The sequence below is a fragment of the Oxyura jamaicensis genome, chromosome 4 (assembly GCF_011077185.1).
Source record: "Oxyura jamaicensis isolate SHBP4307 breed ruddy duck chromosome 4, BPBGC_Ojam_1.0, whole genome shotgun sequence".
NCBI classification, from domain to species: Eukaryota; Metazoa; Chordata; class Aves; order Anseriformes; family Anatidae; genus Oxyura; species Oxyura jamaicensis.
In genome coordinates, this window is record NC_048896.1 from 15,626,580 (window position 1) to 15,654,244 (window position 27,665).

Consider the following 27,665-nt stretch of genomic DNA (forward strand, 5'->3'; position numbering starts at 1 on the left):
TTCTGTCTGCAGCCAAGTAAAGCTTGAGTTTGGCTCCAGTCCTGAATTATATCCGTTTCTATAATTTGCCAAACACCATCTCCATTCTCCAGATGCTGCCAACATCCTAATATCATAGTGCATTTAAGTACCATCCCTGCTCTCCTTCCCTGTGTTATACAGTTCTTGGCATGTTTTCAATAGCTTTCCTAAAGCCACATCCAAATTCACTTTGATAGGTTTCAATAGCTTGCTGAGAGGCAGATAATCCACCCTTTGTCACTATGGATTGAGTCCTGTCTCGAAAAAAGAACAACTCCATTTCATCAAAGAAAAATAGGAATAAATTTGCCGCTGCTAACAAGCTTGACTGGGTCAGAGCTTTGTGTACCGGAATAAAGAGTTTAAGACCCTGAAACATGTTAGAATTGCAAAGAATATTCTACTCAGCCTCTCGGCCATACATTTTTTAATGCACATTATCACTTGTATTTTCTTAGATCATGTCTTAGACCAGAGGAAAAGTACCTGCGAGATACCTATAAAGTACCTGCTCTGCTTTGGACTGAATTCTACAATATAAGAGGTCTCAGTGCTTTTTTGCCCCTATCAGTTTCCAGACGTAGCAAAGCCAGACAGCCAAATCCAGCCCTTAGCTAACCTGGCGCAACGCCGAGGGGAAGACACCCATTCCCAGCCCTCAGTCGCTGATTCATTCATGCAGAGCTTTATTGCAAATTGGAAGCTCTGTTAAAAAAAGAAAGAAAGAAAGAAAATCCAGTAAACAACTTCCTTCCCTCTTTCCTACTTGACAGCAGGGAGAATAGCTCTGTATCCTTAGGGAAGCCCAGGATCGCGGAGACTGATGGGCTTTATACTTCACAGTGGTAGACACATATTGCAAAACATTATCTACAGAGATTTGTTTGAAAATGTAAACACATCTGCTATGGCCGTGCTCAGGCTTCTCTTGTGGTCCCATTCCATGAATGTTCATGCAAGTGAGTTCTCAATAACCTGGCTCTTTGCAAAGGTTAGATTTATATCCACTTTCTCAAGCTCATGCAGCAAGTAAACTCACTATGAGCATGTTTTGTGACGTTCAGGGAGAATGTTTCTATTTAGGGAGCAGAAACAATGCCACTTAACGGTAAGACCATTCTAAAACAAGAAGCACAGCTCAAATTGCAAGGCAATAAGCAAGAAGAGTCCTGTAAAAATAATTTTGAAAAAAAATAGTGCATATGAGAAAAATCACAATCTGCTCCTAGCTGTTCACTAGAAAAGAGAAGAAACTTAACTATTTGTTATGAAACTACTCAGTTCAGTTCCAAGAGCAACAAAACAGATCAAAATATGTGTTCATCAGTTAGCTTCCTAAACTCTGCTGGAAGTGGGCATAAGTGTCAGGCAATTGCATCAAGAGTTGTTACGATGACATTCTGTTTTCTTTCCATTAAAAAAATCTAGCAACTATAAAGGAAAAAAAAAACAAAACAAAACAAAACAAAACCACTCAACGTTTCCTTGGCTCATGTCTCCGTAGTGATTTTCCATCTCTGCAAGTGATGCTTTAATTAACTAAAGAACTTCTGACTTTAAGCAGGCTGGAGGTGCTGTCCCACAGCCCCATCACAGCACGGCTGGCATTATTAATCTAAAGCAGAACAACACAACTGGGGAGTCTAAAAATACCAGGGACACCTGAGCTGCTCCATTTGATTGTACTGAATTTCACAGAGGAGAGGGATGGTCCCTGCATGCAGATTGCTGGATGTCTGTTTGTAGCTGCAACCTATGCTGAGGTGTAAAACCTTTTGGAAGGGGCTGTCAGGGGCTAGACTGGATTTTTGAATCACTTTTAGCAATATAACCTCAGGGGCAGCACATGTACTAATCCTGTGACACCTCTGGTAGTAACAAGAGGTGAGCTAATTGTGTTTTTACAAGTGGTATCTATTGATGTCCTGTGGTATGGAAGACATAACTGCACTACAGCATCTGTAAGCAGGTATTGGGAACCGCCGCACTTGGCCCAGACATATGGCACCGAGGAGGTCATCACTGTCAGGGAATGTCAACAGCCCCTTCACCACCCATATTCCAGGAGCTCAGCAGTATGTTTTCAACTGTGAGCATTCCCCAGCTTCAGCAGCTCAGTTCTGCTCTGTACTTTCCCCATGGCTCCATCTATTACTTGAGAAAATCTCCCTGGTAGAAGTCAGAACTCTTTATGCCTTGGGGGTCCTGCTCAAAATTATGCTCTGTGGCATAATTAATAATAATCAGTAGTTTGGGAGTAGGTCGTGAGGGTGATAGTGGCTGGCTAAGAAGTGTATCTGTTATTCAATCCATGTTTTCTACTCCTCATCTGAACATGCTTATTTCTTCCCTCCTTTGTTACTTTTGTGCCTTGTGTGTGACATTGCCCTTGGGAAGAGGAAGAAGCAGTATTGCTATTATGCATGTACATTGTGCAGCACTGTAGAGTTCCTTTCAATGATCCCACCCAGATTATTATTAATGTTGCAAATTATCATCATCCTGCAAACCTCATGAGAAGCTTCAGGGGAAAAAAATGATTTGGAATTGATGTACAGTGCAGATGCAGAGACCTAACTAACAAGAAGTGATTGGAAATGAAGGACCATCATAACCACCACAAAAGCAACTAAAATTGCATCACAGATGAATTTGGTGTGTGATATTTTCCCCCAAACTTTAGTGTACTTCTCCTTTTCTTCTTTCTTATTCCCATTGTGATTGAGGGACAAAGAAAATAAAACTGTTGGGATTTCCATTTGTTTCCAAAGGTAATGCTGGGAGTTCTGTTGCAAGCATAGATGCTGTATGTTAATATCCTTAATTTAGTCATGTTTGAGTGAGTTTGCTTAGATGCCTACTTAGAAAAGCAATGAGGACACTGAGATATATAGGCCCTTTCCAATTTTATAATGTGTTTTCTTGGATATTCTAAATTTGGGGATTCCATTAGTATTTTTTTTACTCACTTTATTGTTTAATAACATGATGTATTAATTGTAGTGGTCCTAACATTTAGCCCTCGTACACCAAGGAGTCGGTGAGCCTTGTAACAGCTGACGGGAGCAGGCGTGTGCTGTACTTAACACTTGGCTGCTGGATGCATTTAGCCTACTAATTGCAGCATGGAAGCCTGTGTGCAGCTCCCACTTGGCACCTGGTGATTATACACCTGCATCTCGTCTCATCTTGAAATGAAAAACATTTTTTTATTATTATTTATTAAATAAGAAGATTAGAAGAGATGTGCGCACTGCTGTGGTGTCCTATAAAAGCTCTGAGGTCCCCAGTGCTGGTGGGATCTGGGTAGGGTGCCATGGCTGGGGGTTTGTTCTGTATCCCAGAGCTTGGGATTCCCAGCACTGAAGGAATGTAAGAATATCTGTGCTGTCCCCTTTTTTCTTCTTGTGTTATATCACATAATGCTTTAGCCAACACCTTTCTTATAGGGACCTGCAAAAAACTCGTGTTCCTGCTTGTCACGCTGATGCCACCTGTTATGCAAGAATTATAAAATGCAAATTATCGGGCTTGATGCAAGGTCACCCACCTGAATTTGTCAGCAAATTAAGGGTTTAGATTGCTGCGAACACCAGGGGAATCTGCTGTCCTTGGATTTGCAACGCATCATGAATATTCATTGTGGAGGCAGCAGCAGGTTAATAGCAATTACAGAGTTCCTCAGGATCCAGCTTGGCAATCCATGAGGCAGCATGAATTTAAAATACACGGAGAGACGGAAAAGGCTAGTTTTATTACACGTTTACATTAGGCATTAACAAGCTAAATTCGCCTCCTTGCCCCTTACCCCCCTCCCCTGAGGGCCCGCTCAGGCCTTGCCCTTACTCAAAATGGCGGCCGCGGCGCCGCCTGGCGAGAGGCTCGCGAGAGGCGCGGCGGGGCCGGGAGCTGCCCGCTGCAAATGGCGGGGCGGCGGCCGGCAGGGCTGAGGCGAGGCGGGCGGTGCCGCCATGGAGCACATCACTACGCCCAAGGTAAGGGGCCGCGGTCCCCTCGCCCAGGCCGGCAACCAACCTTCGGTCCCCTCGGCTCCTCTCAGGGCTGGGCTGGGCCGCGGAGCGCTGGCCGGCCGCTGGGTCCCGGGAGCGTTGCCCTTAAGCTGAGGGAAACGTGTGGAGTGCGAGTGGAAGCGGCGGGTTGTGGGGTTGGGTAGAAGTTACCGCCGAGGTGGTGTGCTTCCAAGGGTGTTTTATTTGTTTTAAGGTCCTGGCGAATTTCTGTCAGTGAGCTGTCTTTGTGTTCTTTTAAGGAACGCGTGTACTTTAGTGGCCCTTTTGCTTGCCAGGTCGCTGTGAAGTCTGGAAGGCTTTAAAGTCTTAAATGGTATCTCTTTTGGTATCTCCTTCTGCATCTCAGTGTTGGAAAATGAGATTTTTCACTGAGGATACTGAGCAAAAAGTGTTTTGAGCGTGATTCTTGTAAACTTTGTGTCAGAGTGAAGAGGCCCCTCAATCTGAGTAAGCGGATCAAAACCTGTTTTTAAACGAAGCGAAACAGAAGTTCTGGGAATGACAGCTGCCTGTGGAGCAGTGGTTTTGATGCTGCAGTGTCGCTAAGGCTGACACTTGCTGTATTTTGTTTTGTTTTTATTCTCTAGGATGTTAATTTGGGGATGTTCCTTACTGATGTTGCCTGAGCAGTTTGGCTGTCCTGACAGGCATCTCCAGGGATCTGAAAAAGGCAGGCAGATATATGCTGAAAAACGTGATGTAGTAGGAAGATGTACAGCCGAGACCCCTGCACTTCAAGTTTCTTAAATGCTTTCCATTATTTATCTCAGACCAGTGACTGTAAGGAAGCTTATGCATTCAGTACACAGAACTAACTTATTTGCACGCTCTTAAGCTGCATGTCTTCTTTGTATTTCCATTTTTTTTCCTTTTTTTCCATTATTTTTGTTTCAGGATGAAATCTACCTTCATTAACAAGCAAATAGACTCAGGAAAAAAAATAATATAAATTATTTTAATTAATATTTTAGACTGTCCTCATGTTTCTTGAAACCCTTTTAATTAGGTTAGTGTGGCTTATGAAATGTGCTTACGTGCTTAAGAAGTTTGTTATGACAAGTAGCTGCCAATACTTTTTTGTAACAACTGCCAATACTTTTTTGTAACAACTGAGCAGTGGGAAGTCAGACTAGAAGGGTTGTGTCTTTACCAGCTATACTTCAGTCATACTGAACATGGACAGTCTTCTCTTGTTATTCTTTATCTTATTATTTCTGCAACCTTGCACAATAATAAACTTTGATAACTTTGGCTACAAATCCAGTAATCCTACTAATTCATGCTGGTGTTAAATCTTGGCAGTCTGACCTTTTCGACTTTTGAATTATTTTGCCAGGTATTGATTTAAATTGTAAGGCTGGGTTAGTAATGCAGGGGGATCTAATTCTTATGGTTTTCTCTTTTTCCCTGATGTGTATGTTAGCAGTGGTATGATTATGGTTCAGCAGGTGTTCAGGATTTCCTTCATCAAAGTCAAATTTACTTTTTAACCCTCTTACATTGCAGGTTGAAAATGTGAAATTACTAGATCGATATACAAATAGGAAGGCAGCAAACGGGACGTTATACCTGACAGCTACCCATCTTATCTACGTAGATGCTTCTTCTGAAGTCAGAAAAGAAACATGGGTAGGTGTGATACTTGGAGCCTGTTTAAATACGAGATACGAAGTATTTTTATATGCAGTATGAACGGTTTTGTGAATTTTAAAGTTGTGTTAGTCTTTTGATTGCATTCTGATTCTAAAAATGTTTAACAGAAGTTACTGTTTTGGAAGGAAATGTGCAGAATGGTAGAGTGACTTGATAGAGATCACTCAGTGAATTGATGTCAGTTCCAGGAAAAGAAAGAACTTAACCTAGTTTCCTATCTCAAGCTCAGTGTACAAAGCTGCCAACCTCGAATTTACAGGTTTTAGAAGTACAAAATTAACACTGCAACCAGCAGCCTTTGTTATTGATTATAAAATGGGAATGACAAAATATATTGCAAGTGGGGGTGGAGAGGAAGCAAAATGAACAGAATTTGGCTCTTCTTAGAACAAAACAAACTCAGTTATAAATTATTTTTAGGGACTGATATGTATTATACACCTGTGTTTTCTCACAGTCTGGCTCGTAGTTACTTAGCCTTTGGGTGCACAATCTGGATGTTTATTAAGTTTTCTTGATAAATATAATAAATGTACTCATTTTCCGCGGCTAGTAATGGGTTAGATGCATTAAGCGTACTGCAGAGTTTTCCTGTCTGTTTGTACAGCTTATGGCCTTATTAGTGGTATCTGAAAGATTTGATCATCTCCTGTTTTTTTAGATTCTGCATCACCATATTGCAAGTGTAGAAAAATTGCCTCTGACCACAGCTGGATGCCCCCTCCTTATTCACTGCAAGAACTTCCATGTGGCTCACTTTGTTATTGGGCAAGAACGTGACTGTCATGAAGTGTATACCTCATTGCTTAAACTTTCACAACCAGGTATTTGGGACGGAGTCTGCTTCTCAACTTGTTGACGTGCAGTAAGCTGGAAGGCTCGTCTGAGCAATAGAGAAAGCCTCACCTGTCAGACTGCTGGTGTTGCTGTATTGGTACAGGAGAGGAGGATGTGAAATCAAAATGTTTCCACTGCTAGAGATGAATTGTGTGGGTTAGCACAATAAGTAGAGCTCTGCCCTGTGTGCCAGGCTGTCTGCTTCTAAACTAAACGTTTTGTGACAGTGGAAACAAGGAGGTCTCTGACGAAGGACTTCTGAAGACCTGTACAAAGTTAATTTGCTGGAGTGAGGTGGTGTGCAGCATCTCAAGCTTCTTTCCTGTAGCACTCACGCTGAGTAGTGTCATTTCAGTACTGGCTGTTGTGAGTTCTTTCTGTGATCTAGCTGCTGGCCATGCATTGCTCTGCCCTTGCTGTGTGAGCTAGATGTCTGTAGAGTTCTGGATCCCACAAAGTTGTAGATGTTGTCAACTTTCATCATTTCCCAGTAGTAGGGTTAGGTTAGTCTTCAGCGTTTGTCTTCTTTCAGATGTGAAGCCCTGTGCTTCGCCCTGGTACCATGACTTGGAATCAGTCTTAAGAGTAGATGCATACATCCTCAAAAGCCTGTGGTCTCTTCTGGTCTTGGCTGTTTGGTCCATGGATGAATATTCAGACTCTTTGTTCTTCTTGCAGGACAGCATTCCAGAGGGTTTCCTACCTGGCTTCTCTCTATAGTAGCTCCTCTTTTTTAGTGAACCAGTATTTGGTGTCTTGCCTTATTACAAGGGTGTAATTTTTGATGGCATTTTGTGACTTCGGCACCAGTCTAAAGGGAGGGAATTAATGGTGCCAGTCTGCTTCATGCGCACACATAGGACTTGAATAGAAGGACTTGAGTAGAAATAATTTTGCTGTGTTTGAACTGCCAATTGAAATTAGGAGTTGTGTCTGTTCCCAGCATCTTCCTTGTGTCCTGAGCTATGGAGTTTTCCTAGTTCTGAAGCTTTAACTTTAGTGCTGTATCTGGCAATTTTCTGATGTTACGTTTAAAAGCTGTCGCTGTTCTTTCAGTTTGGAAAATTAGACTCATGTAGCATCCTGAAGCGTGGGAGCTGTCACTTCAGGAGATTACATCAGTCAGTTTCTTTTGTCTTGTGGTTATTTGGGTAACGTGCTGTAGTTCTTTTGTTCTATTTATGGAATTTTTTAGTTCTTTGGTCTAAAATTTCTCTGTATGTGCTTCCTTCATATTATTTGGCAGAGCACGTAATTATGATTTGCACGTGTGACTGACAGTTACGGGTTACCTGTCTGGTAACCTGGCTACGTTATCAGACTCTGGCAGGTTGCACTCTTTCTGGAGAGCTTACTGCCTTGGGAGTCAGCTGAATGAGTTATTGGGTTGCATTTGCATTTTGTGAAGAGAGTGAAGGAAATTGGGAAGGATGAGATGGAGGGAGGAAGAAATTACCATTTGTCAGACACAGCCTGAAGCTTTTGTTGGGCTGCCAGTAGTATTCAAGACGTCTGTCAAGCTTTCCATGCAGCTCAGAATCCACTGTTGAATGATGAACTTACAGGTGTGCAGGAGCTGCTGTATGACTCTTCACAGAAAGTTATCTGTAACGTTTTCATTTCTGGATTAGTTCTTCCAATATCAGTCTCTTCTAGCATGCCTATTGCAGAAAATTCAGTAATACTTTGTTCAGAAGGAATTAAAACTTCAAAATAGTAATTCTGATTAAATGCTTTAGTGTCTTCCCCTCTCAGTGGGAAATGAGTGCTAGAAATTCCAGAGGATTTGAATATGAATTGATGACACTCAGTGTTACCCAGCATGAAATGTGTACGTGTAAATGTGAGGAACATTGCGTGAAGACCTGAACTTCCACGCTTCATCTAACTCATTCATCTGAGAGTCCTATTTGGAATTTCTCAACAGTTCCTCAAAACCATTCCTAACCTGATTAAGCCAATGTGGTGGTTTTACCGTGCTAGGCAGTTGAACACCACAACCGCTCTCTCACTCCCCCTCCTCAGATGAGGAGGGGAAGAAGTAAAGGAAAGAACAACTCATGGGTTGAGATAAGGATGATTTAATTAAAGAGGGGAAAATATATATATAAGGAAATATTATTATTAAACAATTCAACTAAAGGGAAAAAAAGGGGGAGGGGAAAAGGGAGGGGGAAAGGGAATAACTAAACAAAACAAGTAAAGGCTATGTGGAAGTGCAGAGGAAAGAAATTACTCTCTACTTCCCACAAATGAGCGATGCTTGACCACGTCCTTGAAGCAGGGCCTCAACGCACGTAGCCGGTGTTCGGGAGGAGGACAGACGTTTTCGCAACGAGAGCCCACCCCTCCCCTCTTCTTCCTTTTTCCACCTTTTATTGCTGAGTGTGACATCATATGGTATGGAATATCCCTTTGGTTGGGTTAGGTCAGCTGCCCTGCTGATGTTTCTTTCTCACTTTTTGCCCACCCCCTAGGAGGGTCAGAGAGAGTCCTGGTGCTGTGCCAGCACTGCTCAGCAGCAGACACAACACCGGTGTGATACCACTGCTGTTCTAGCTCCAAGTGCAGAGCGCAGCACTGTGTGGGCTGCTGCAGGGAAAGTTAACATCCCAGCCAGACCCAGTACAGCCAAATATTCATACTCCTTCTATATAGTTCTCAATGAGATCTAAATCAGTCTAAGTAGTCTAAGTGCTTAAATCAGTAAAAGTATGAAGTGATAAACTTTGGGCTTGTGATCTTTGAGGCAGAAGCGTAAGTATTATTGAGACATAGCCAGCTATGAGGTGAAGTGGCATAGCCCTTGGCTTTTACAGAAAAACATTTCCAAGCTTCCTGACTGTTCTTGACTGAATATTTTTTTTGGTCCTTGTTTTCAGTTAGGCTGCACCTGTAGTGAGGTGCTTATACAAAAAAAGGCCTTTAGGAAGAGGTGTTGACCTTTCCATGTGTCTTCTCTAACAAGTTATTTTTTTTTCTTCTTCCCAGTGAAACCTGAAGAGCTTTATGCTTTCTCTTACAATCCGAAAATGTCTAAAGATAACCGGGAGATTGGATGGAAGCTGATTGATTTGAAAGTAGATTACCAGCGTATGGGAATTCCAAATGACTACTGGGAAATAACGGATGTTAATAAGGACTATGAGGTAATTCTTGTCTGAAGTAGCCATTTGGTACAGTATCTCTTCTTTGGTATTAATGACATCCAGCAATCCTACTGCTGCATAAGTGATGCCTCTGGGGAGGAGTGAGCTCGGTTGGTTTTAATTGAAGCAGCAGCTCCTTAATGTGAAGCTGTGGATAATGATGCTATGAAGGAACAGAGCTGCAGAGTCACCTTGGCTTGCTTTGATTCCTCTGGCAAAATACCAGCTACTTACTTTTCTAGAGAAATGTCAAGCCATCTGTTACGAAAAACTGAAGTACCTTTAGTTTCTGTAGGTATTTCCAAGTCCTGCCCCACCAAGCTGGTGACAGATGTGTAGAGGAGAAATAAATGGCAGCAGTTTGGCTTGGTGTGAGGAACAAGGCAGAGAGGAAGGGGACTAGGTAAGGAAGGAAAAAATACTGAAAACAGACGCTTTCTTGGTTAGATCTTATGCTAGGGAAGGGTTCTTAGTCATTTCAGTCCCAACTAGCTGCTGCTATTTCCTTCTTTTTCCCCTTTAAGGTCAAGTTATAGGTCTAAATGTTAAATGGAAGCATTTTTTAGCAAGCTTATTCAAACCCCTGCTTCATATTTCCCTTTTTATTTCTCTGTTGTGCACAGACTTTCTGTTTAAAAGACAAAGTGAACAAGTGAGGAAGACACCAGCAGGTTAAGTCTTGAATCCCTTTTCCCTGCTCTCCTACCAGTTGTTTTTTCCTGTTACACTTTGAGTTGAAGAAGTAGATGCCTTGTTGTCAGAAGCACCTGGTAGTTTTTAAGTGACTGCCTTTGGATGTTTGAATTGAGATGACGTGAGAGGTGCTTTTCCCATTAGCCGATCAGGGCATCGGAATGTGGGCAGCTAAAATCTGTAATCACTTTGAAGCTTTCCTTGCCAGTACTTAACTTTAATTGCCAAAGCTGTACAACTTCCTCTAGGTTTCCTGTTTGTGTTCTACACTTGTCAAGCCTTAAATAAAGGCTTATCTGTGAAGTGTATGCTGAAAAGACATTTTTTGAGGAAAATGGATAAAGCCGATGCTACCTGATTACTAGAAGTTCATTTCAAGCTGAGTAAGATTTAGAGGAAAATATATATTTCTTTTTGTGGCAAATCAGCAGCTTTGAAAAAACTTAGGTCTATAAAGAAGTTCTCTTTAACATGTTTGGTGTACTGTGCAGTCCAGTTTTAGGCTCAGTTGCAAAATTGCTCCCCCACTGTTTTTATTATTTTCACCCATTCCCTTGCATTTTCTAAATGCATTTTAAGGGCTTGACACTTTAGATACGGTTTGTTTGATGTGCTCTGGTGAATAATCTATTGCTATACCCATAAATGTGAAATTACAAAATTTTTGTGGATCTTAAATGGAAAAGTAGTCACGTCTGGATTCCTTCTTTCTTCTCACTTCAGGTTTGCAACACGTACCCTCCCGAAATAGTGGTGCCTAGAGCAGCGAATAAGGCAACGGTGATTGGAAGCTCAAGGTTCAGAAGCAGAGGGCGGATTCCGGTGCTTTCCTATTTATATAAAGAAAACAACGTTAGTTGTTCATTGCCTATTGTCTTGGGGGGGGGGGGGGGGGGAGCCAGAGGTTCTCCTTCTAGCGAAAGGAAAGAATGTGATGATTATTAAAGTGTATTAACTTTCAGTTTGAGAATTGTGCTTCTCCTAACGGCTCTAGAATTGATTTGTTCCTAGTCACAGAATAAGCCGGTGAAAGCCAAATACTGGGGGCGCATCCAGTGTTGTGTAAAAAACACAAGCTCTCCAAGCTTCCTGTCTGGAAATTTTTGATCAGCTTTCAAGAACTCCTTACGTGCTGTTTTGTTTTTAATGTACCGTGTAGCTATATTGAATAATGTTTAACAAGATACATGTTAACTCAGCTAACTTTTCTTACTATTGAGGCGGAAGAACCACCCTGAAACGAATCTCAGTTAACTCAGAATAAATAAAGGTTTCGGTTTTGTGGTTTTTTTCCTTCACTGAAGACCAGAATGTAAATTTTTAACTTTGCTGTCTCAGCAGTGTTTTAGATGCAGATGTTAGGAACATGCTGTGACAGTCAAGTTGTTGTTTTCCTGAGGAAGCTCGCCTTGACCTGGGAGACTGCGTGGAGTTGTTCTGGCAACAACTGGAATTTCCTTAGGGCATACCCAGTGCGGTTCTGAGCGTGGAATGGTAACGGCAGCTGATAAGCAAAGCAGTGGAAAAGAATGGTTAGGGAAATAGAAGTCAAGTGGAAAAATTGAAAACGGTTAGTATTTGGGATGGCAATGATCAGGCAGAGCACAGTGGATTTGAGGACATAGCAATAAAGGGCTGCTCAATCTGTTTTTTAGGATTCTCAAAATTCTGGTTCTGTGAAATATTCCCACGGTATTTCTGTGTGTCCATTAAGTGGCAGTTTTTTAGCGAAGCAGAGAACAGGACGTTTAAAACCCAATAAATTATGGTATTCTTTAGATCAATGCAGTAGAGAAGATCTGAAAGTAGAAAAAAAAAATGTGCTCTTGTGTATTGCAGGCTGCCATATGTCGCTGTAGCCAGCCGCTCTCTGGGTTCAGCGCTCGCTGTCTGGAGGATGAACAAATGTTGCAGGCGATCAGAGAAGCCAACCCTGGGTGTGCCTTCATGTATGTTGTAGACACAAGGCCAAAGGTATCTTCACGGGATTTGTGGCTACTTCTAAAGCTTGCATCTGAATTAGCAAAACTGTTTCCAATTAATTCTTTCACAGTTCTGCTAACGCTTTGTCCCGCAGCGTTAGGTTACACTCAGTCCAGAAAGATGAATTCAGAATCAGGCTCCTTATTCTGCGTCTTAATGCAGTGAATGAATGGTTGTGCGTAACAGAATTGCATTGGGAAGTGGTGAGAATGCTTGTGCTGCTGGGCTGTTCTGGGTTGAGGTCTGTGTTAAGGATGACCTGAAGTGAGCAGCAGGCATGAAGCTGGCTGAGACAGTGAGCCATTTTCCAGCAGAAAGCTGGGTCCTTAATATGTTCAGTTGTAACAAAGCCTTCAAAATCACTTTCGCAAGGCTGAAGTGCTTTTCTCTGTGGACTGGGTGGAAGTGGGGTTGTATGGAATCTGAGAACAATTGAGAAAGGCAATTCTTCCTTTCTTTTCTTTCTTTGCATTTGTAAAAATAACAATATTTTCTTGATGTGCAGCTCGGCTTTTAATACAATTCAGCTTTTCTGGTCAGTAGCCACTATCTGGAGCTTGAACTCTGTCACTGATGTGTTTATATAAGAGGTTATTGAAGAAACTTTCTGCAAATGAAATCTGTAATCCTCTTGAGGATTTGAATTTAGAAACTTAATCAAATGATTGCCTTAAGCACACTGGGGGTATAGGTATAAGCAAATTAGGACACACAGCACGCTGTTATTTAAATACGAAGATGTAAATGGCTCTGATTAATAAATGACTTCTGAGAACCTGCTTCACTGTTCAGATTTTAGAGTTATAGAAACCACAGCTTTAGTCAAAATGTGGTGAGGAAAAGTCATTTGGGGAAGATGGAATACTTCACCTACTGTTCAGGTGTACTTTGTCTTTTCACAGTATGACGTTCAGTAGAGATCTACATTTAATTACAGAACAGGCTGTATATAGCAATTATTGCCTATTTGTTTGGTACAGACACCTTCTGGTATCATGGTTGTTCCACAGAAATCTTTCCATGGTAACTTTGTTGTATTTGGTGAAAAAGAGCATTTGTGATTAACCACGCTTCAGTGCGGTGTGGCATACCCTGTGTGGATAAACTGAAGCACCAGAATTAGGCAGTTGTTCTGAAGATGTTCAGATACGGCTGTATCTGATTTTTTTCTTCTCTCCTTTCTGTGGAAGCAAATCTTTCCTTCTCCCAAATCAGTACTCGGGGGCTGGAGGTATTTGCTTTTTGTGTCAGCAGGAAAGGTTTCATGGTAGCTCTTGAACAGTTTTGGGTGATTGCTAGAACAACTGGCAGCTTTTCAACTTCTTTTCTGTGCTCCCAGTCGGTTGCTGTATTCTTTCTGCTCAACTTTAATGTTTGTGTTTCCCTCAGGTGGCTTTATTTCATCTGTGCATGTATGTCTGTGAAAAGCTTTGGAATTCTCTTACTATTTCTGTACTACCATGTATGTATGTTACTCGTAAAAATGGCTTTCCTAGTTTTACTTTCATACGCTTTTGTCTGGCTCTCTCTGGGTAGTTTCACAGTAAAGACAAAATGTTTCTTTACCTTTTTGGATGACAGTACTCTCCCACTGTTGTGCGAGGTTTTGCTCTGCTTGTCCTAAGAAGTGCTGTCCAAGGTCGTAACGAGCCTGTGCATATGACTAGTGGATTGGAGATGCTGATGTAATTTTAGTAAAACAGCTGGAAGTAATGTGTGGGGAGGTGGGGAAGGACACCTGAGTAGCAGCTTTTCTTTAGTGTATATTCTGGGAGATTTAAACACAACTGGCAAAGCAGACTTGTTTATTTCTGTGCATTGTTTGTTGTCACTTTCTCTCCTTTCCATCCTGTTCCCTTGAATTTGACAGTTAAATGCCATGGCCAACCGAGCTGCTGGGAAGGGTTATGAGAACGAAGATAACTACGATAACATTCGCTTTAAGTTTATTGGCATAGAAAACATCCATGTGATGCGGAACAGCTTGCAGAAACTCCTGGAGGGTAAGTATGGTGCATGCAAGGGGCCAGTTTATGTTACCTTTGGTTCCTTTTGGACAGAACTTTTCAGTGATAACACACAAATCCTACGTGCAGAAGTGCGTGTGGGCTTGGGAGCTGTGGTGGAAGTTGATTAGCAAAGTCCACGTATATTTCTTTGTCTCTGCCTCATTGAAGTGGCTGACAGTATTAATGTTAAACGTTTTCCCAATAGATGTTTCATATGTTATCGTGCTTAGTTTTATCATGGATCAAAAGTAGGAAATGACATGAACAACATTCCTTAATTTTATTAGTTACATAAAATGGGAGTTTCTCAAATGTTCCAAATGAAAAGAAAAACACTTAGAAAATACTGTTTGACTGGAGAGAGATTCTCATGGTTACTCTGAGCACTGAAAGAAAGCAATCATTGGTTGCTGAGATACTTTTCTGGGGTTTGCTTTGTTTAGTTTGGACTACTTGAGTGTTAAGCAATGTGCTTAATTGGAAATAAAATTCTAGCCTGATTTTTTTCCAAGGACTTTAATCTCATGGTTCTTATTTTTCACTTCTGATTTCTTTGACTGAACTTGTTTTGTTCCTAGTATGTGAATACTCAGGTAACTAAGCTACTCCTTGAAATTGTGATCTTGAGGGAGAATGTGAAGGAGGGCAGGAGAAATGCTTCCAGAGCCTTTGGAGGCTGAGAGGTGAATGAGGCCCATATTTGTATTGGTGTAATCTGGGAGAAATTCCCTTGAAGGCTATAGAGTACCTTGGATCAAGCAAGTTATTTGGCAAGCTGGTTTCCAGGAATATTAACATATTTGTGCTAGCAAAGGCTGTGGAATGAGTCAGAGCAGGTGCTGTAAATCATCCTCTTTGGTCCGTGTGCTTAGTTTTTTAAAATGTAATATAAGCATTGTCATATGAAATATGAATTTAATATTTACGTAACCAGCATAATGGTTACCTTACCTTGAATAGCTGAATACTTGATGCTACCAATTACCTGGCCTGGTAGCGCTGCCGAATCTGTAGTGATCTTGGAGAAGAATGAGGCTCTTCATGTCACCGTGAGATCGGCCTGAGTCCTCAGTTGCCTGTAGCTGGCAGATTCATTTTGTGGTGGAAGAGGAGGAAGAATAAATGCTTGTTTACTCCCAAATTCTTCTTGTTTGCTAAGCTTTAACAGTGATAAAAAACTCCCTTACTAATGCTTAGGGACTATGGAACTGTATTACTGTAAGTATTTTCTGTGCTGGGTTCTCAGTGTAGCATCTGAGCTGCCTTCAAGGCTCTGTGTTATTTCTCTCTGTGAATTAGAACTCTATTTTCTTCAGGTCTTTCCGACAGCGGCAGCATGCTGGCGGTTGTTAGGTGTCTGTGCGATGGTGACTGAGGGCGAAGTAAAAAATCACTAAAAACTAAGTTGTGTTGGAGAAAGCTCAAAGGAAAAAAATACTGAGGTAGTTTTAAAAAGAAGAGGAGGAAGGTACTGTTTCTTCAGTAGCTAAAAAGTTCTGGATTGTGTGTTTATATATGCAACCAATAGTTTGTTTCCTTCAGACAGGACGCTTAGTCTGAGAATATTAACAGGATCTACAGAACTTTATTTACTGCTGGGAAGGGATAAAGAGTGGGTGGGAGGAAGATGGTGTTAACAGAGTCTCAGCTGGTTTGTTTCTGTTCTTAGTGTGTGAAACAAAGTCTCCTTCAATGAGTGATTTCCTCACTGGGCTGGAGAACTCGGGTTGGTTACGGCACATCAAGGCTGTGATGGATGCAGGCGTCTTTCTCGCCAAGGTAAAACTCTGTGCTGGCCTGCAGGTGAATTTAAAAGGATTTACCTGTCATGTTAGGGACTCTTCCAAGGCTGTAAGGAGAGAAGGTGGAAAAAGCTTCTTCAGATTGGCCCCACCGCTTAAAAACAAGCAAACAAAAAAGCCTGCAGTCCAGCACATCCAATCAGTTACCCAACTCACCCTCTGAGTTCCTTCATGGAACTAAATGAAATGCCATAGGGATTGAGACAGTCCTGTGGACTGCATTATAACAAATGGTTACGTGGACATTCCTACTCATTTGAAATGGGTAAAGTCATAGAAAATGAATAAATGACCTTTTAGGAATGCATCTGTACCCTGTAGCACTAGCCTCAGGAGTTCAAGCAATGTGTAACCTTACATTCCTAACGCAGCACGCTCATTACTAGCTGGACTGTTGTGTTTTAAATGAGGAGTTGTGCAGATCAGCTTGTTTTCTCCTGGTTTAATGGGGTGCAGGGGCTGCTAATTTGTATTGTTCAATGTAGTCTTTGTTTCTGCAGAGTCTTTGAAAAGAATGTGACTTTGCAGCCCAGGCAAAAGGAAAAAGTCAGTACAGCAAATGGCTCTTCAGTAATAGTAGAGGGAATACAGGCAATGAGTGGCAAGAGCAGTGAACTTCTGTAAATGCTGCCTTTTCCCTCTTAAAATTTCACGGTGTAGCAAGCAAGAAGCTATTCTGAATTTATCTTCTGCCACCGGTACATAGGGATAAAGGTAATCCCTACGGGAGGAAGTTGGGGTGAACTCTTCTAATTTATCCTAGTCCCTGGGTGTCCACTTATTCTCTACTCATCCACCAAATTTTTCCTCAGAGGGAAGGACCAAAAATTCATGGCATTTCAGAAAACGGTGTGTTTTGAGATCAGAGGATCTTTTGTTTCTTGACAGTCTCTCATGCTGATGAGGCATGCTCCAGCACTTTATTCTGGTTGGGGTTTCTGGGCGTGATGGCTATATGCCCAGAAATGGTGCGTTTCGATGGCCCAGATGAGAAATGACAGATTTCCCCCTTGGGTTTTATGCCATTCTGGTAAACGCAGATGAAGGGACAGCATTTAATTACAGTAGCCAAGCTGGAAAGCTGTTAAACTGTTCTGTCTGGTCTCCTTCACAGGCTGTGAAAGATGAAAATGCCAGTGTGTTGGTCCACTGCTCTGACGGGTGGGATCGCACGGCGCAGGTCTGCTCCCTGGCTAGCCTCCTCTTAGATCCGTTTTACAGGACTTTTAAAGGATTCATGGTAAGAACGCAAATGTTGGAATTTCAAAAAGAAAAAGTGCCTCCTGGATTTGAAATGTAAACAAGCCCTAATTAAATGTTTTAGGCCATTTTCTGGAACAAACAGTAGGTGACCTATATAAAAACAGCTTTGATTCTATAAACAAGCTTTAATTGCTCTGAACAGCACGGGCACAAAACAGCAGCAGCTGATTTACAATTCCCAGATCTTTGTTTCCTTGAAAGTCCATGTGAGAGCTGCTAATGAGACATTTCATCAAGAGATGAGTGAGCGAAGGATGGGCTCTGGCAGCAGTCCACAAAGAAGTGGTGAAGAAGCTCGTCACTTAAGACTGTTAGACTGATCTGCTAGGATTTTGAAATGGGGGAACTCATTCACGTGCACAGGGAAGTGTGTAACCTGCATATCACACGAAGTCTGTGCATCATTTAAGACCTATTTTAAAGCCATTACATGTGAATTTAGCCATTTGCTTCTACTGTCAGGTTTTTCTTATGTGAAACCATCACTGCATGAATAGTGTGATCTGTGACCTTTCCATTCATCTGCTCTTGGTAATTACTGAAAGACAAGCTGCTGCTTGTCCTCAGAGGTCCTTAAAAGAAGCCCTGAGATCTGAACAATGCAAATTTTGCTCCTTCACTGTGTTGTCCTGCCAGACCTGTTCCTTTCACTACATGCTGGTTTTTTAGTTACTAGTTTTGTTTCTGGATTACACTGCAGTCTTTTAACAATTAAAATTATATCAGTGCAAAGCATCGACCTCGGCTTGGGGAGTGCTCTGGACAATTCTGTGTGATGAACATGGCTTTGATTAGGGTCAGGAACTGTAATTAAAATGCACAAATCCTTGTCCTGTGAGCAAATAGCCTGTATACACAGATCCTAAGACAGTGAGTATTCCTAGATGAATGCAACAGCACTCTTCAAGAACTGGAAAAAATGGAAAAAAAGCAGTATAACTTAGTTCTCAAAGAAATTTCTTGTGAGTTTCTACCTTAGTTTTCTTTAAGCCTCTGGAGGATAGTATCAGGAATTGATCTTTAATATGATCTAGCAAGACCCATTATAAAGGATTAAGCATCAGTCATTTGGTTCCTTATGATGCATATTTTAAAGGAAAATGCTGCTTCCTTGTCTACTAATAATATGTTCTTATCAGAAAATATATAGCACAGACATTCTATTTGAGAGAAATAGCCATATAGTTTTCTAACTGCATCCTGAGCTCAGTACACAGCCGTACTTCTTATGTTCATATGTGTGTTAAACACTTGTTAAATTCCAATTGCTGATCTGTTTTGCTGAATGTCAGGATGGTCTTTTTTAAATTAAACAGCAGATAGTGTAGTATCAAACTGTTAATTGTTTTAGCTGTGTTGTTATGATCTTAACAACCCAGAAACTACAACTAACTTAATACAGTACTGGTCTTGTTTTAAATTACTTGTGATTCCAACAGTGGTGTTGTAGTGATAGCTCTAACCTGTAAATCAGTTTTCATTAACTTCTATGGATATACTTAAAACTGTAGGGTCATCAGGAAGCATCAGTTGTAAGCTTCATGGAATTAATATTAAAGGTTTCATTTTGCTTTTCCTGGACAAAGTTTAATACTATTTTTTCCTACCTTTGTTTTGAAACTAAAGGTCCTAATAGAAAAGGAGTGGATTGCAATGGGCCACAAGTTCTCTCACAGGTAAGAGCCTGTTACCTTGGGTGCAGCGACTGGGTGAAGCCTTGACAGTGGCATAAGTTTGTGCCAAGTGGCAAGTTTTTGTGTAGTGTTCTCAAGTTTATGCCTTCCATCTAAAAGTTAAAATGAAAACACAGCACAGAGGAGAAAAAACGTGGAAATGATTTGGTGACCTGAGGCCAGTATCTGCTGGGGTTGTTCCACAGTGCTCTTTGGGGATGTTCTTTTCATTACTTCATGAAATCATGCAATTGTGAAGAAAGTTAAATTTTTCAGCATTTTCCTACCTGTAAAATCACACCTGCATTATATGGGGACTGTTAATGTTTTGTCAAGATACATTCTTCTCTAATAATTTTCTTACAGAAAATCTCAGCTCGTGTTTTTTGGGACTCTTACCAAAACAAACTTCAGGCCACTATAGTGCTAAGCAGTTTTGCCCTGCATTCTCTAAGGAGAATAAAAATGTTGCCATCCTGGCAATTGGTAGCCTGCATATGTTGGGGATATTGCCTTGGGGTACTTCTTGTTCCACTTGCCATAGAGAAACTAGAAACTGAGATGGTCCAGAGGAATATTAGGAGAGAATGTACGGGTCTATTCAGTGGTATTAGCTTGTTAAAAATTGAGGCTTTTGTTCTTGATGTGAAACTGACTCTATTTAATAGTACAACAAGTCTGTTTCCATGAAGTATATCAAGGAAAAATAAGTTGTGTGCACGCTTAATACTCTTGCTTTAGAAGAAGCTATCCAAAGATAAATAGCTGTACAGATATTGTTGGCCAAACGAATGCCCCCCTTTTTTTAGGGACTATTTTCACATTTCTTAGGACTAAAACAATACTCCTTTTAATATATAGGGTTGTTCCAAATATGAGACCCCTGTAAGAGATAGAAAAAGTTCTTGAGACCTGAATTTCACCATTGCCTAAGAATATGAACTCGTGTTCCAATATCTGGAGAAAATCTTTCCTCTCCTAGTGGTGGCCTGTGTCTTACAATTCTGAGGGTGATCTGTCCTTTTTCATACTTCTTACAATATCGTAGTTGGAATCTAGCTGGGATCTGATTAACTTGATTCCTGTAATAAGAAATCTTATTTAATTTTTCCACTTAGGTTTGGGGGCACCATGTTTATTTCCCTGGATTTCCAGGTATATTTCCTGGATATCCCTTCTGAGAAAAAGAGCACTCTGCCCTAAGTTTTTCCTCTTAAGCAAGAGCAGTCAGTACAGTACAACAGAGGGTTGGCTGCTTTCCAAAAATACCATCATTCTTTTTCTGGTTGTTTTTTTTCCCCTTTTCTTATGGTTTATAATGAACACCATTATATCCCTGGCTAGGTTTTTGCAGAACTAGTAGGATTTTTTTTTCCGAGCTTCATCTAAAGCTGTGAAAAGGTTTCTGCTTTCTTTTTTTCTCTTGAGCAAATTGCCTACCAGGACTTCATTTCTGCTGTTCGTGTGGGCAAAATCAGGTTATTTTGGAAGGCACTGTGTGTTGTGGCTAGTCTTGCACCATAAAATACTCTCATGTCCATAGAAGATCACAAAAAACTCATTTTTTCATTGTTTCTTACTGTTCCTGGTAGACAAATCTTGTTAATGCCAACCCTTTTTTCTCAGTTAGGGGTAAGTGTTACTTTTTATGGTGAAGCCATAGACGCTCCTTTGGAGAACATTGCCCTTTTTTCTGGTGTTTGTGTTATGGCGTAGGCTTAAGGATTCCTATTTCACAAGTATTTCTTGTGATGCTCACAAGTTATGTAGGCTCTTCCGTTGCTAACTTTACTTTTGAGAAGGGGACACTGCCCAACTAGTCCCACTTCTACGCAGTACCCTTGACAAACAAGTAATGCTTTCTTGAGGCTGTCCCGGTCTGAAAGAGAAAAGCTGGCACGTGATCAGCATGAGTAGTTGTACGATAAACTGCATGTTTTTTTCTGACTCTGAGGACTAATTTCTTATTCTAGTAGCGAAGAACATTTTGTAGTTAGTGACACAGGCTTTGACCCTGTTCTGCTTGTATCTCCCTAGGTGTGGCCACTTGGATGGTGACCCAAAAGAAGTGTCCCCTGTCTTCACTCAGTTCATTGAATGTGTCTGGCAGCTGATGCAGCAGTTCCCTTGCGCGTTTGAGTTTAATGAGCGCTTCCTTCTGGAAATCCATGATCATGTCTACTCCTGCCAGTTTGGAAACTTCCTTGGGACCTGTCACAAGGAGCGTGAGGATCTGAAGTGAGTTGGCAGTTTGTAGGGCCAACAGTCTGGAAATCACTTCAAATGTTAGAAAAAGGGCAGGTTGTATGTTTGTTCCTGATACAACTTTAGATAGGTGAAGAGTAGCATTGTCTCCATAGATGTTTATTCTGCAGCGTGGAAAAAAATAGCGGAATTATATCCACCATAGTCAGATGTGATACAAATTAAAACAATACCTTGCAGATAGTGCTTTTTGGATTGGATATTGTCCATTTTAAACGATTATATACTCCTCAGTGATACATTTTGTGTTTATGAAATAAAGCAGATACCGTGTAAAAGTAATTCTTAGCTCCTCTAATCTAATTCTACTCAGAACAGCTAGCATTATTAATCTACTTAACTTGATTCTTTTTTTTAGTGATTAGATCTTATTTGTAATTGACAGAATCTTTGAGAAGACCCATTCTCTGTGGCCTTTCCTCTTACAGAAGAAGCAGGAATTGAGAAATCCATTGTACAAAGGATTTACAGCTTACAAAGAGCTTCAGCCAAACACACTACCTTTCAGTTTCCAGTAAGTTACTTATTTAAAAAGGGAAGAAGTTACTTATTTAAAAAGGGGCTTTCGACTTTCATTGTAACGGTTCGGTAACTCAGGTTTACTGAAATAACCTTCTTGCCACTTAGAGTGGGTTTGTTCTGCCCTTCGGCTTCATTCCTCATCCAGAAGCTGAAGATAGTAGTACACAAGTAACTGATAAATGCGGGTACTGTATTTTTTTTTCCTTTGCTTTCCTTTGACAATGATAATGGGGGAAAAGCAAGGAGAAGAATAATTCCACATAGGTAGGTTAACACCCTCCCCACACACACCACCACCTCCAACTTCCTCTTCTGACAAGAAAATTTGAGAGGGTAGGCAACTGTTGAAGAAAGTTCCTCCCTTCCTCTTTTTTTAACATATATTAAGGAAGTCTTTCAAATGAGAATTTCAGTGTCCAGTCACACCCGGGCTTAACGCAGTGATAGTGCATAACACTTGCACAAGAAGGGATTTCTTGTGTGCTTGCAGCGTTGGTTGTCCTGGATGCTACAGCTGGAGCGGATAGCTGTGCTTTGTTTCTGGCTCACCCCTCCTCCCTGCTGAGAGAGGGATGCAAATGTGTTTGTACGTGCTCTGTGTTATTACTGGAAGGCCAAGAGTTTTCACCAAAGTAGGGAGGTAGGACGAACTGAGGACTGGAAAGTGAACCGCCCAAATCCTGAGTGAATCTGTTGTAGAACAGTGTATCTGTGTCATCTTTAATACCTATTGCAAGCACCTGTGGATCATAGGAAAGAAGTATGTAAACCCTCCAAAGTTTTTCTGGAACTTTGTTAAAGCATTATGAAAACTTGTCTATCGATACGAATTTGGTTGTCATAGGCTGTGGCATTTTCTTACATCAATTACTGACGTTTGATACTTTTTGCCTTGAGTACCATCTGGTTTCTGTTACGACCGGTAGTGTTCAATTGGCTGCCTAATTCTTCTTTTTTGCCCTGTTCTCAAGGTTTTGGTGTGGGATGTACAATCGCTTTGACAAAGGAATGCATCCGAAACAGTGTGTATTGGATCATCTGCTAAGCTGCATGAGCCAGAAGATGAAACTAGAGGACAATGCATCTGAACTGGAAAATGTGAGTCACGAATCTTGTTAATACTTAAAATGATATGCTGGTTTTGGCAAATATAACTGGATTAAATATTGGCATTAAACAATTGTTTCAACATACTGTGCAGAGTTGGACAAAATGAGCAGTTAAATGACATTACTGTAATGACTATATTCTATTACCCCAAAGTCTCATCTTCTAAAGTTGTTTGGTCAAGTGCTTTTGCGGGCTCACAATGTTCTAATTCTCTAAGGAAAACATGTTAAAAGAAATCTGGGTTTCAACCTGATTTGCAGCAAACTTCATGTGAGGGTTAGGAAAGAAAAGAATGGGCTCAATTTCAGTCCCCCTACCCCATAAAAATATAAACGTTGTTGGTTACAGCTTGCTCCCCAGTTCTTCTTTCCTATCTTCTCATTTACAAGACACATTGGAAAAAAGTGATGATCAGCCAGGTTTTAAAACAGTGGAGTTAAGATGAAAGCTGGCTTTCATGTAATGGCTGAAATGGATGTAGATCAGGTAGGCTGAATTGTCCTCTAGAAGTGGCTACCTTGGAGCCGAAGCACTTGAAATGAAGGGCAAGCTTGCACATTTCCCACTTCTGTTCTGTGGTGTTGGAGGGCAGCGATCGTGTGTCCAAAATAACCGATTTCTCTTCTCCAAACCACAGTAGTGTAATAAACAGCAACACGCTGTGCAGAGTTGGCTCAGTTCTGTCAGATTCCACAGGGATGTATCTTTATCTTCATATGGATAATTATAGATGTTTGGGCACGGCAAGAGGGAAGGTGGGGGCAGGGCTGTAGTGGAAAATAGTCTTGTTTTTAAAGAGCTGTAGTTTTGTTTCCATAGTTTCTATGTACAGCTGCATGAAAGGAGAAGTCCTTTATGCTCAAGGCTCTACTTACAATGTCCTTTGTGTGCTTAAAAAATAAAAACTAAAAATACAGTAGTGAGATACCCATCTAAAAATAAATCAGTGAGAAGAGCTGTGTCAGTGTCCTTTGCTAGGTTAATGTGAATGCTCAGACTTGTAGTTTTATCGATTGAACAGTTTTTCTTAGGTTTGTTTCGAAAAGCTCAGCCTGGGCATAGATAATCACGTGTTACTTTTTCAGCTCTGTAATTGAGCGTTAAAGTGGCGCTGACACGGGACTGTTATGTTGACAGTTGTTTGTGTATCCCTGACCTCTGGGAATAACAGTTTTCTTTAATGTTTTTAAATGTCTTTCTGTTTGTGTAGAAACTTCCCTTCCTTGATGGTCCTTTGCCCAGTGAAGCTTGCTCCTTATCTAAAGTAGGAAGTGCTGCTTCGAAAACACCAATGCTGAACACTCCCCAGGATTATGAAGGGGAACCACCGCCTGTGTTGACCAACGGTATCTCGGTGGGGAATATAGATGTTATGTCAGATGTGGACCAAAAGAACAAAGAGAACCTGTCTAATCACCAAGACCTCCATGATCTTAACGACACCAGTGTTTTAGACTCTGAAGCTAAGGAAGGAGAGCCTCAGTGCCATTGATCAGCTCTGAGAATTGTGTTAAATGAAGCAGGTGCTTGTGGTGGTGAGGCATGAGGGGTCTGTGCCCCTGCGACCACCTTTTCCAGCCAAGTGTTTGTATGTGTGTTGGCAGTGAGCTGTGCCCGCGCTGTAGCAAGCACAGTCTGTGTTTGGTTTGCATCATTTTGTGGCTAAAATGATGAAGATGCGTCCAGAGCTGCTGAGGCTATCTTGAGTTAGCGTAAACCTTACTGTTCAGTGGAAATGAAAATGTTTAAGGCTAATAACTGCCTGCCAGTACTTGTATTTCAAGCTGAAAGACATCGTGGCCAATTAACATGGGGTTTAGAAATGGCACAGTGTTCATGACTGGAGTAGGAACGATGCAATCCGTTTATTTGCAGTGGTGGTGCAAGGTTGTAAATGCCCTTTCAGTTCCTCTAAAATTGATAAATATTTTCTTAGCTTTGAATGAATCTCTGCATGGACCCTCACCCTGTGGCAGAACTGATTCATTTTTTGTTTCCTATGCATATTTGTTAAACAAAAACAACAACAAAAAACTCTGTGCCTTTTTATGGAGACCATTTTAATGTCTAGCAATGCAATGTAGTATTTTTATTATTGTAGTGTAGAGTGTAGAACTTGGTCTTCTTTGTAGTCAGTATTTTTAAACACTGTTTTGTATCTGCTGCCAGCTTCCCAAGGATCTGTGCTGGTCTCCTGAGTTTAGTAGCTTCAGAGACACAAAATGGTTATTTCACATCATGTGCTGAGTGATTACAGTGAATGTTATTTTGAATGTTGAAATCATGTGAAACCTTAGAGCTGAGTGGTCTGTACTGTCAAGACCTGGGGAAATGAACAATTTCTCTCATAGCGATGAGCTTTGTAACTTTGTGGAGATGGTGACAAAACCTAGATCAGGATGCGACCCATTATTGGATCGAGAAGTGGACATCTTGGCTCATGACTGTGGCTCCGTCTTGGACTCGCTGCAGTTGTGCTGCTTGGTTCCTTTGAACTGCAGTAAGCTCAGCTGGAGATACTGGTTAAAGTTGAAGGTTTAACACACATGTATTCTATTTACTCCATTCCAAAGGTTCATCTCCCCAGGGAAATGGATGGCACAGAAAAACTATTCTGCACTACTTGTTCTGGACAAATTTCTCCTATGGATATGTTTAATTGCATGAAAGTCTCTTCGTGCAGCTTAATTCAGTAGTTTTTTTTTTTTCTCTTTTGGATTATGTTTAAATTTGATGCTGCCATCAGGTCTTAAAATCAGGTTTTTACTCTTCTATAAAATTCTGAAACAAAAAAAGTTTCTAATCTGCAAAAAGTTTCCCAATCTGCAATAAAAAGTAGGAACATTCCATTATTCTGTTACAGCATTGCAATATGCAATGGCCATTGTGTGTGTGCTTACAACCTGTCATGAAATGATGAACACTTGAAAACACATTTTCGAGAAGAGGGGGGGGAAAATGAAACAAAAAACCATCCCTAGTGTCACTTTGGGTAAGAAAATCTTTATATTATATCAAAAGACCGAAGTAAGAAGGGCAATATCTGAGAACGGTTTCTTTGGTGCCTAGAATGGCAAAGAGAAACTTTTTCTAATGTTGCAGGTTTTTAAATCTTAAAGCAAGTAATATTTGCTTTACCAAATAGCTGTTTTCCAGGTGTGAGTGAGAGAGCTAGCCTGTATGCTTGATTTTTCAAAGCTAAGCACATAAAATACTGATCTAGATACGCTTATGCTGAAGATGCTCAATGTTTGTTGTGTGGGTATGTTGCACTTGCATATTGCATCATACAAACAGCTATATATTTTATGTTGAAGGATGCACACTTCTGAATGCATCATGTTTAATCTCAAGATTATCTACCGTTGTGTCTCTATTTAAAAAAAAAAAAATCTGATTAACATTAATCATGCTTAGCACTAAGCAAGATAGCCTGCCGGCCCTTGTTTGCCATCTCCATTTACTCCTCAAGCAGAGAGATTACACCCAAATCTTAGTCTTGCTGCTCTAAATACGCAGGGTCTGAAATTTTGCTGTCGATTTCCACTGGAGGGTAGTGGGGAGATTCCTTCCCTTTGCTTCTTCGTAGCCTAAAAGCTCAGTTTGGCATATGCACTTTGCGGTTTGGAGCTCCTTTTAAGCAAACTAATGGACTAACCCTGTCTTCTCTTTCTAGGTAGTAAAAGAGTAGTGGATAGTATGCACAACCTCTTCAGTAGAGAACTCTTTAAATTGAGACCAAGATAGGCGTTTCGTAGGACCAGTTATTCTACGTCAACAGTTTTTTAACGTACTTTGTAGTGAAAGTTAGAGATACAGAATTATAGACAACTTTGACTGACTACTGAAGGATTTAGATATACCACTGGTTAATCTTTGTATAAAAACATTTTGCAGGAGGTTTCTATAAATGTTTACACACTGCCTTGTCTTTTAAATTACCATAGAGTATCTTAAAAAATGTATAATGAACTTTGCTTATCCCTAAAAGAGGATGCTGACATCTCCACAGATCGTTGACTACAGTGTTACTGTAGGTGCATAAAACCCTGAAAAGATTACTTTATACACTGAAAGTACTTAGAAGCTTTTAATAATCTTGATGCTTTTGACTTCAGTAGCAAAACAATGCACGACTTCATACTTTGAAATGCAAAACCTAGCCAAAAATGGGTGACGATCTGTCGTCTTAAACTGCTTGGATTTAATACCTACAAGCTTGGCCAAAGCCTCCAACATATTCAAAGTCGTTCATGCTGGTGCTGTAAATCTATGGAGCTGGAAAAAATACCAGGGTTTCCTGGAATTCCATGAGATTATTTGTTTGAAAACCAATTAGCTAGAAGCGTTTTTTGTTTGTTTTGAAGATGATTTCTGTTTTGAACTTTCTGTGTGTTTTTAAGACCAAAAAATGAAAAGCTGTTCAAAGCACTGCAGCGTGTCCTCAGGTCTCTAACCAACCAGGATTGGCTTCCTAGAGTCTTGCAGAAAGCCCGTGTTTGGGTTCCTTATGGAGTGCCCTGCTGGCAGTGGTGAGTGACTTCATTATATGTTCCCTGAAAGCGTTAAAGGGAAAAATTAGAAACGGTTAGCTAGGAATTTTCTATATGAGCACTGTAGAGGTTGAAAAGTTACTCAACGTATTTATTCCTAG

The 27,665-nt window shown here is 40.8% G+C and overlaps 1 protein-coding gene across 1 annotated transcript; it reads left to right on the forward strand.

Annotated features, from left to right (window-relative positions):
• The first annotated feature begins 3,862 nt into the window (after positions 1 to 3,862).
• MTMR8 (myotubularin related protein 8) lies at positions 3,863 to 27,423 on the forward strand. Its single transcript, XM_035324163.1, has 14 exons — positions 3,863 to 4,016; positions 5,559 to 5,681; positions 6,367 to 6,529; positions 9,534 to 9,691; positions 11,108 to 11,236; positions 12,224 to 12,358; positions 14,238 to 14,370; positions 16,046 to 16,155; positions 17,293 to 17,418; positions 19,068 to 19,117; positions 21,152 to 21,352; positions 21,765 to 21,893; positions 22,873 to 22,999; positions 24,222 to 27,423. The coding sequence occupies exons 1-14, from the start codon at positions 3,993 to 3,995 to the stop codon at positions 24,501 to 24,503; spliced, it is 1,890 nt and encodes a 629-aa protein (XP_035180054.1). The 5' UTR covers positions 3,863 to 3,992; the 3' UTR covers positions 24,504 to 27,423.
• The last annotated feature ends 242 nt before the right edge of the window (positions 27,424 to 27,665 follow it).

Excerpts from the sequence above, each read along its gene's own strand:
- MTMR8 (XM_035324163.1), top strand. The coding sequence starts at position 3,993 with ATGGAGCACATCACTACGCCCAAG. Across the intron at positions 5,682-6,366 it reads AAGTCAGAAAAGAAACATGG|ATTCTGCATCACCATATTGC; the intron begins GTAGGTGTGATA and ends CTGTTTTTTTAG. Across the intron at positions 12,359-14,237 it reads TTGTAGACACAAGGCCAAAG|TTAAATGCCATGGCCAACCG; the intron begins GTATCTTCACGG and ends TGAATTTGACAG.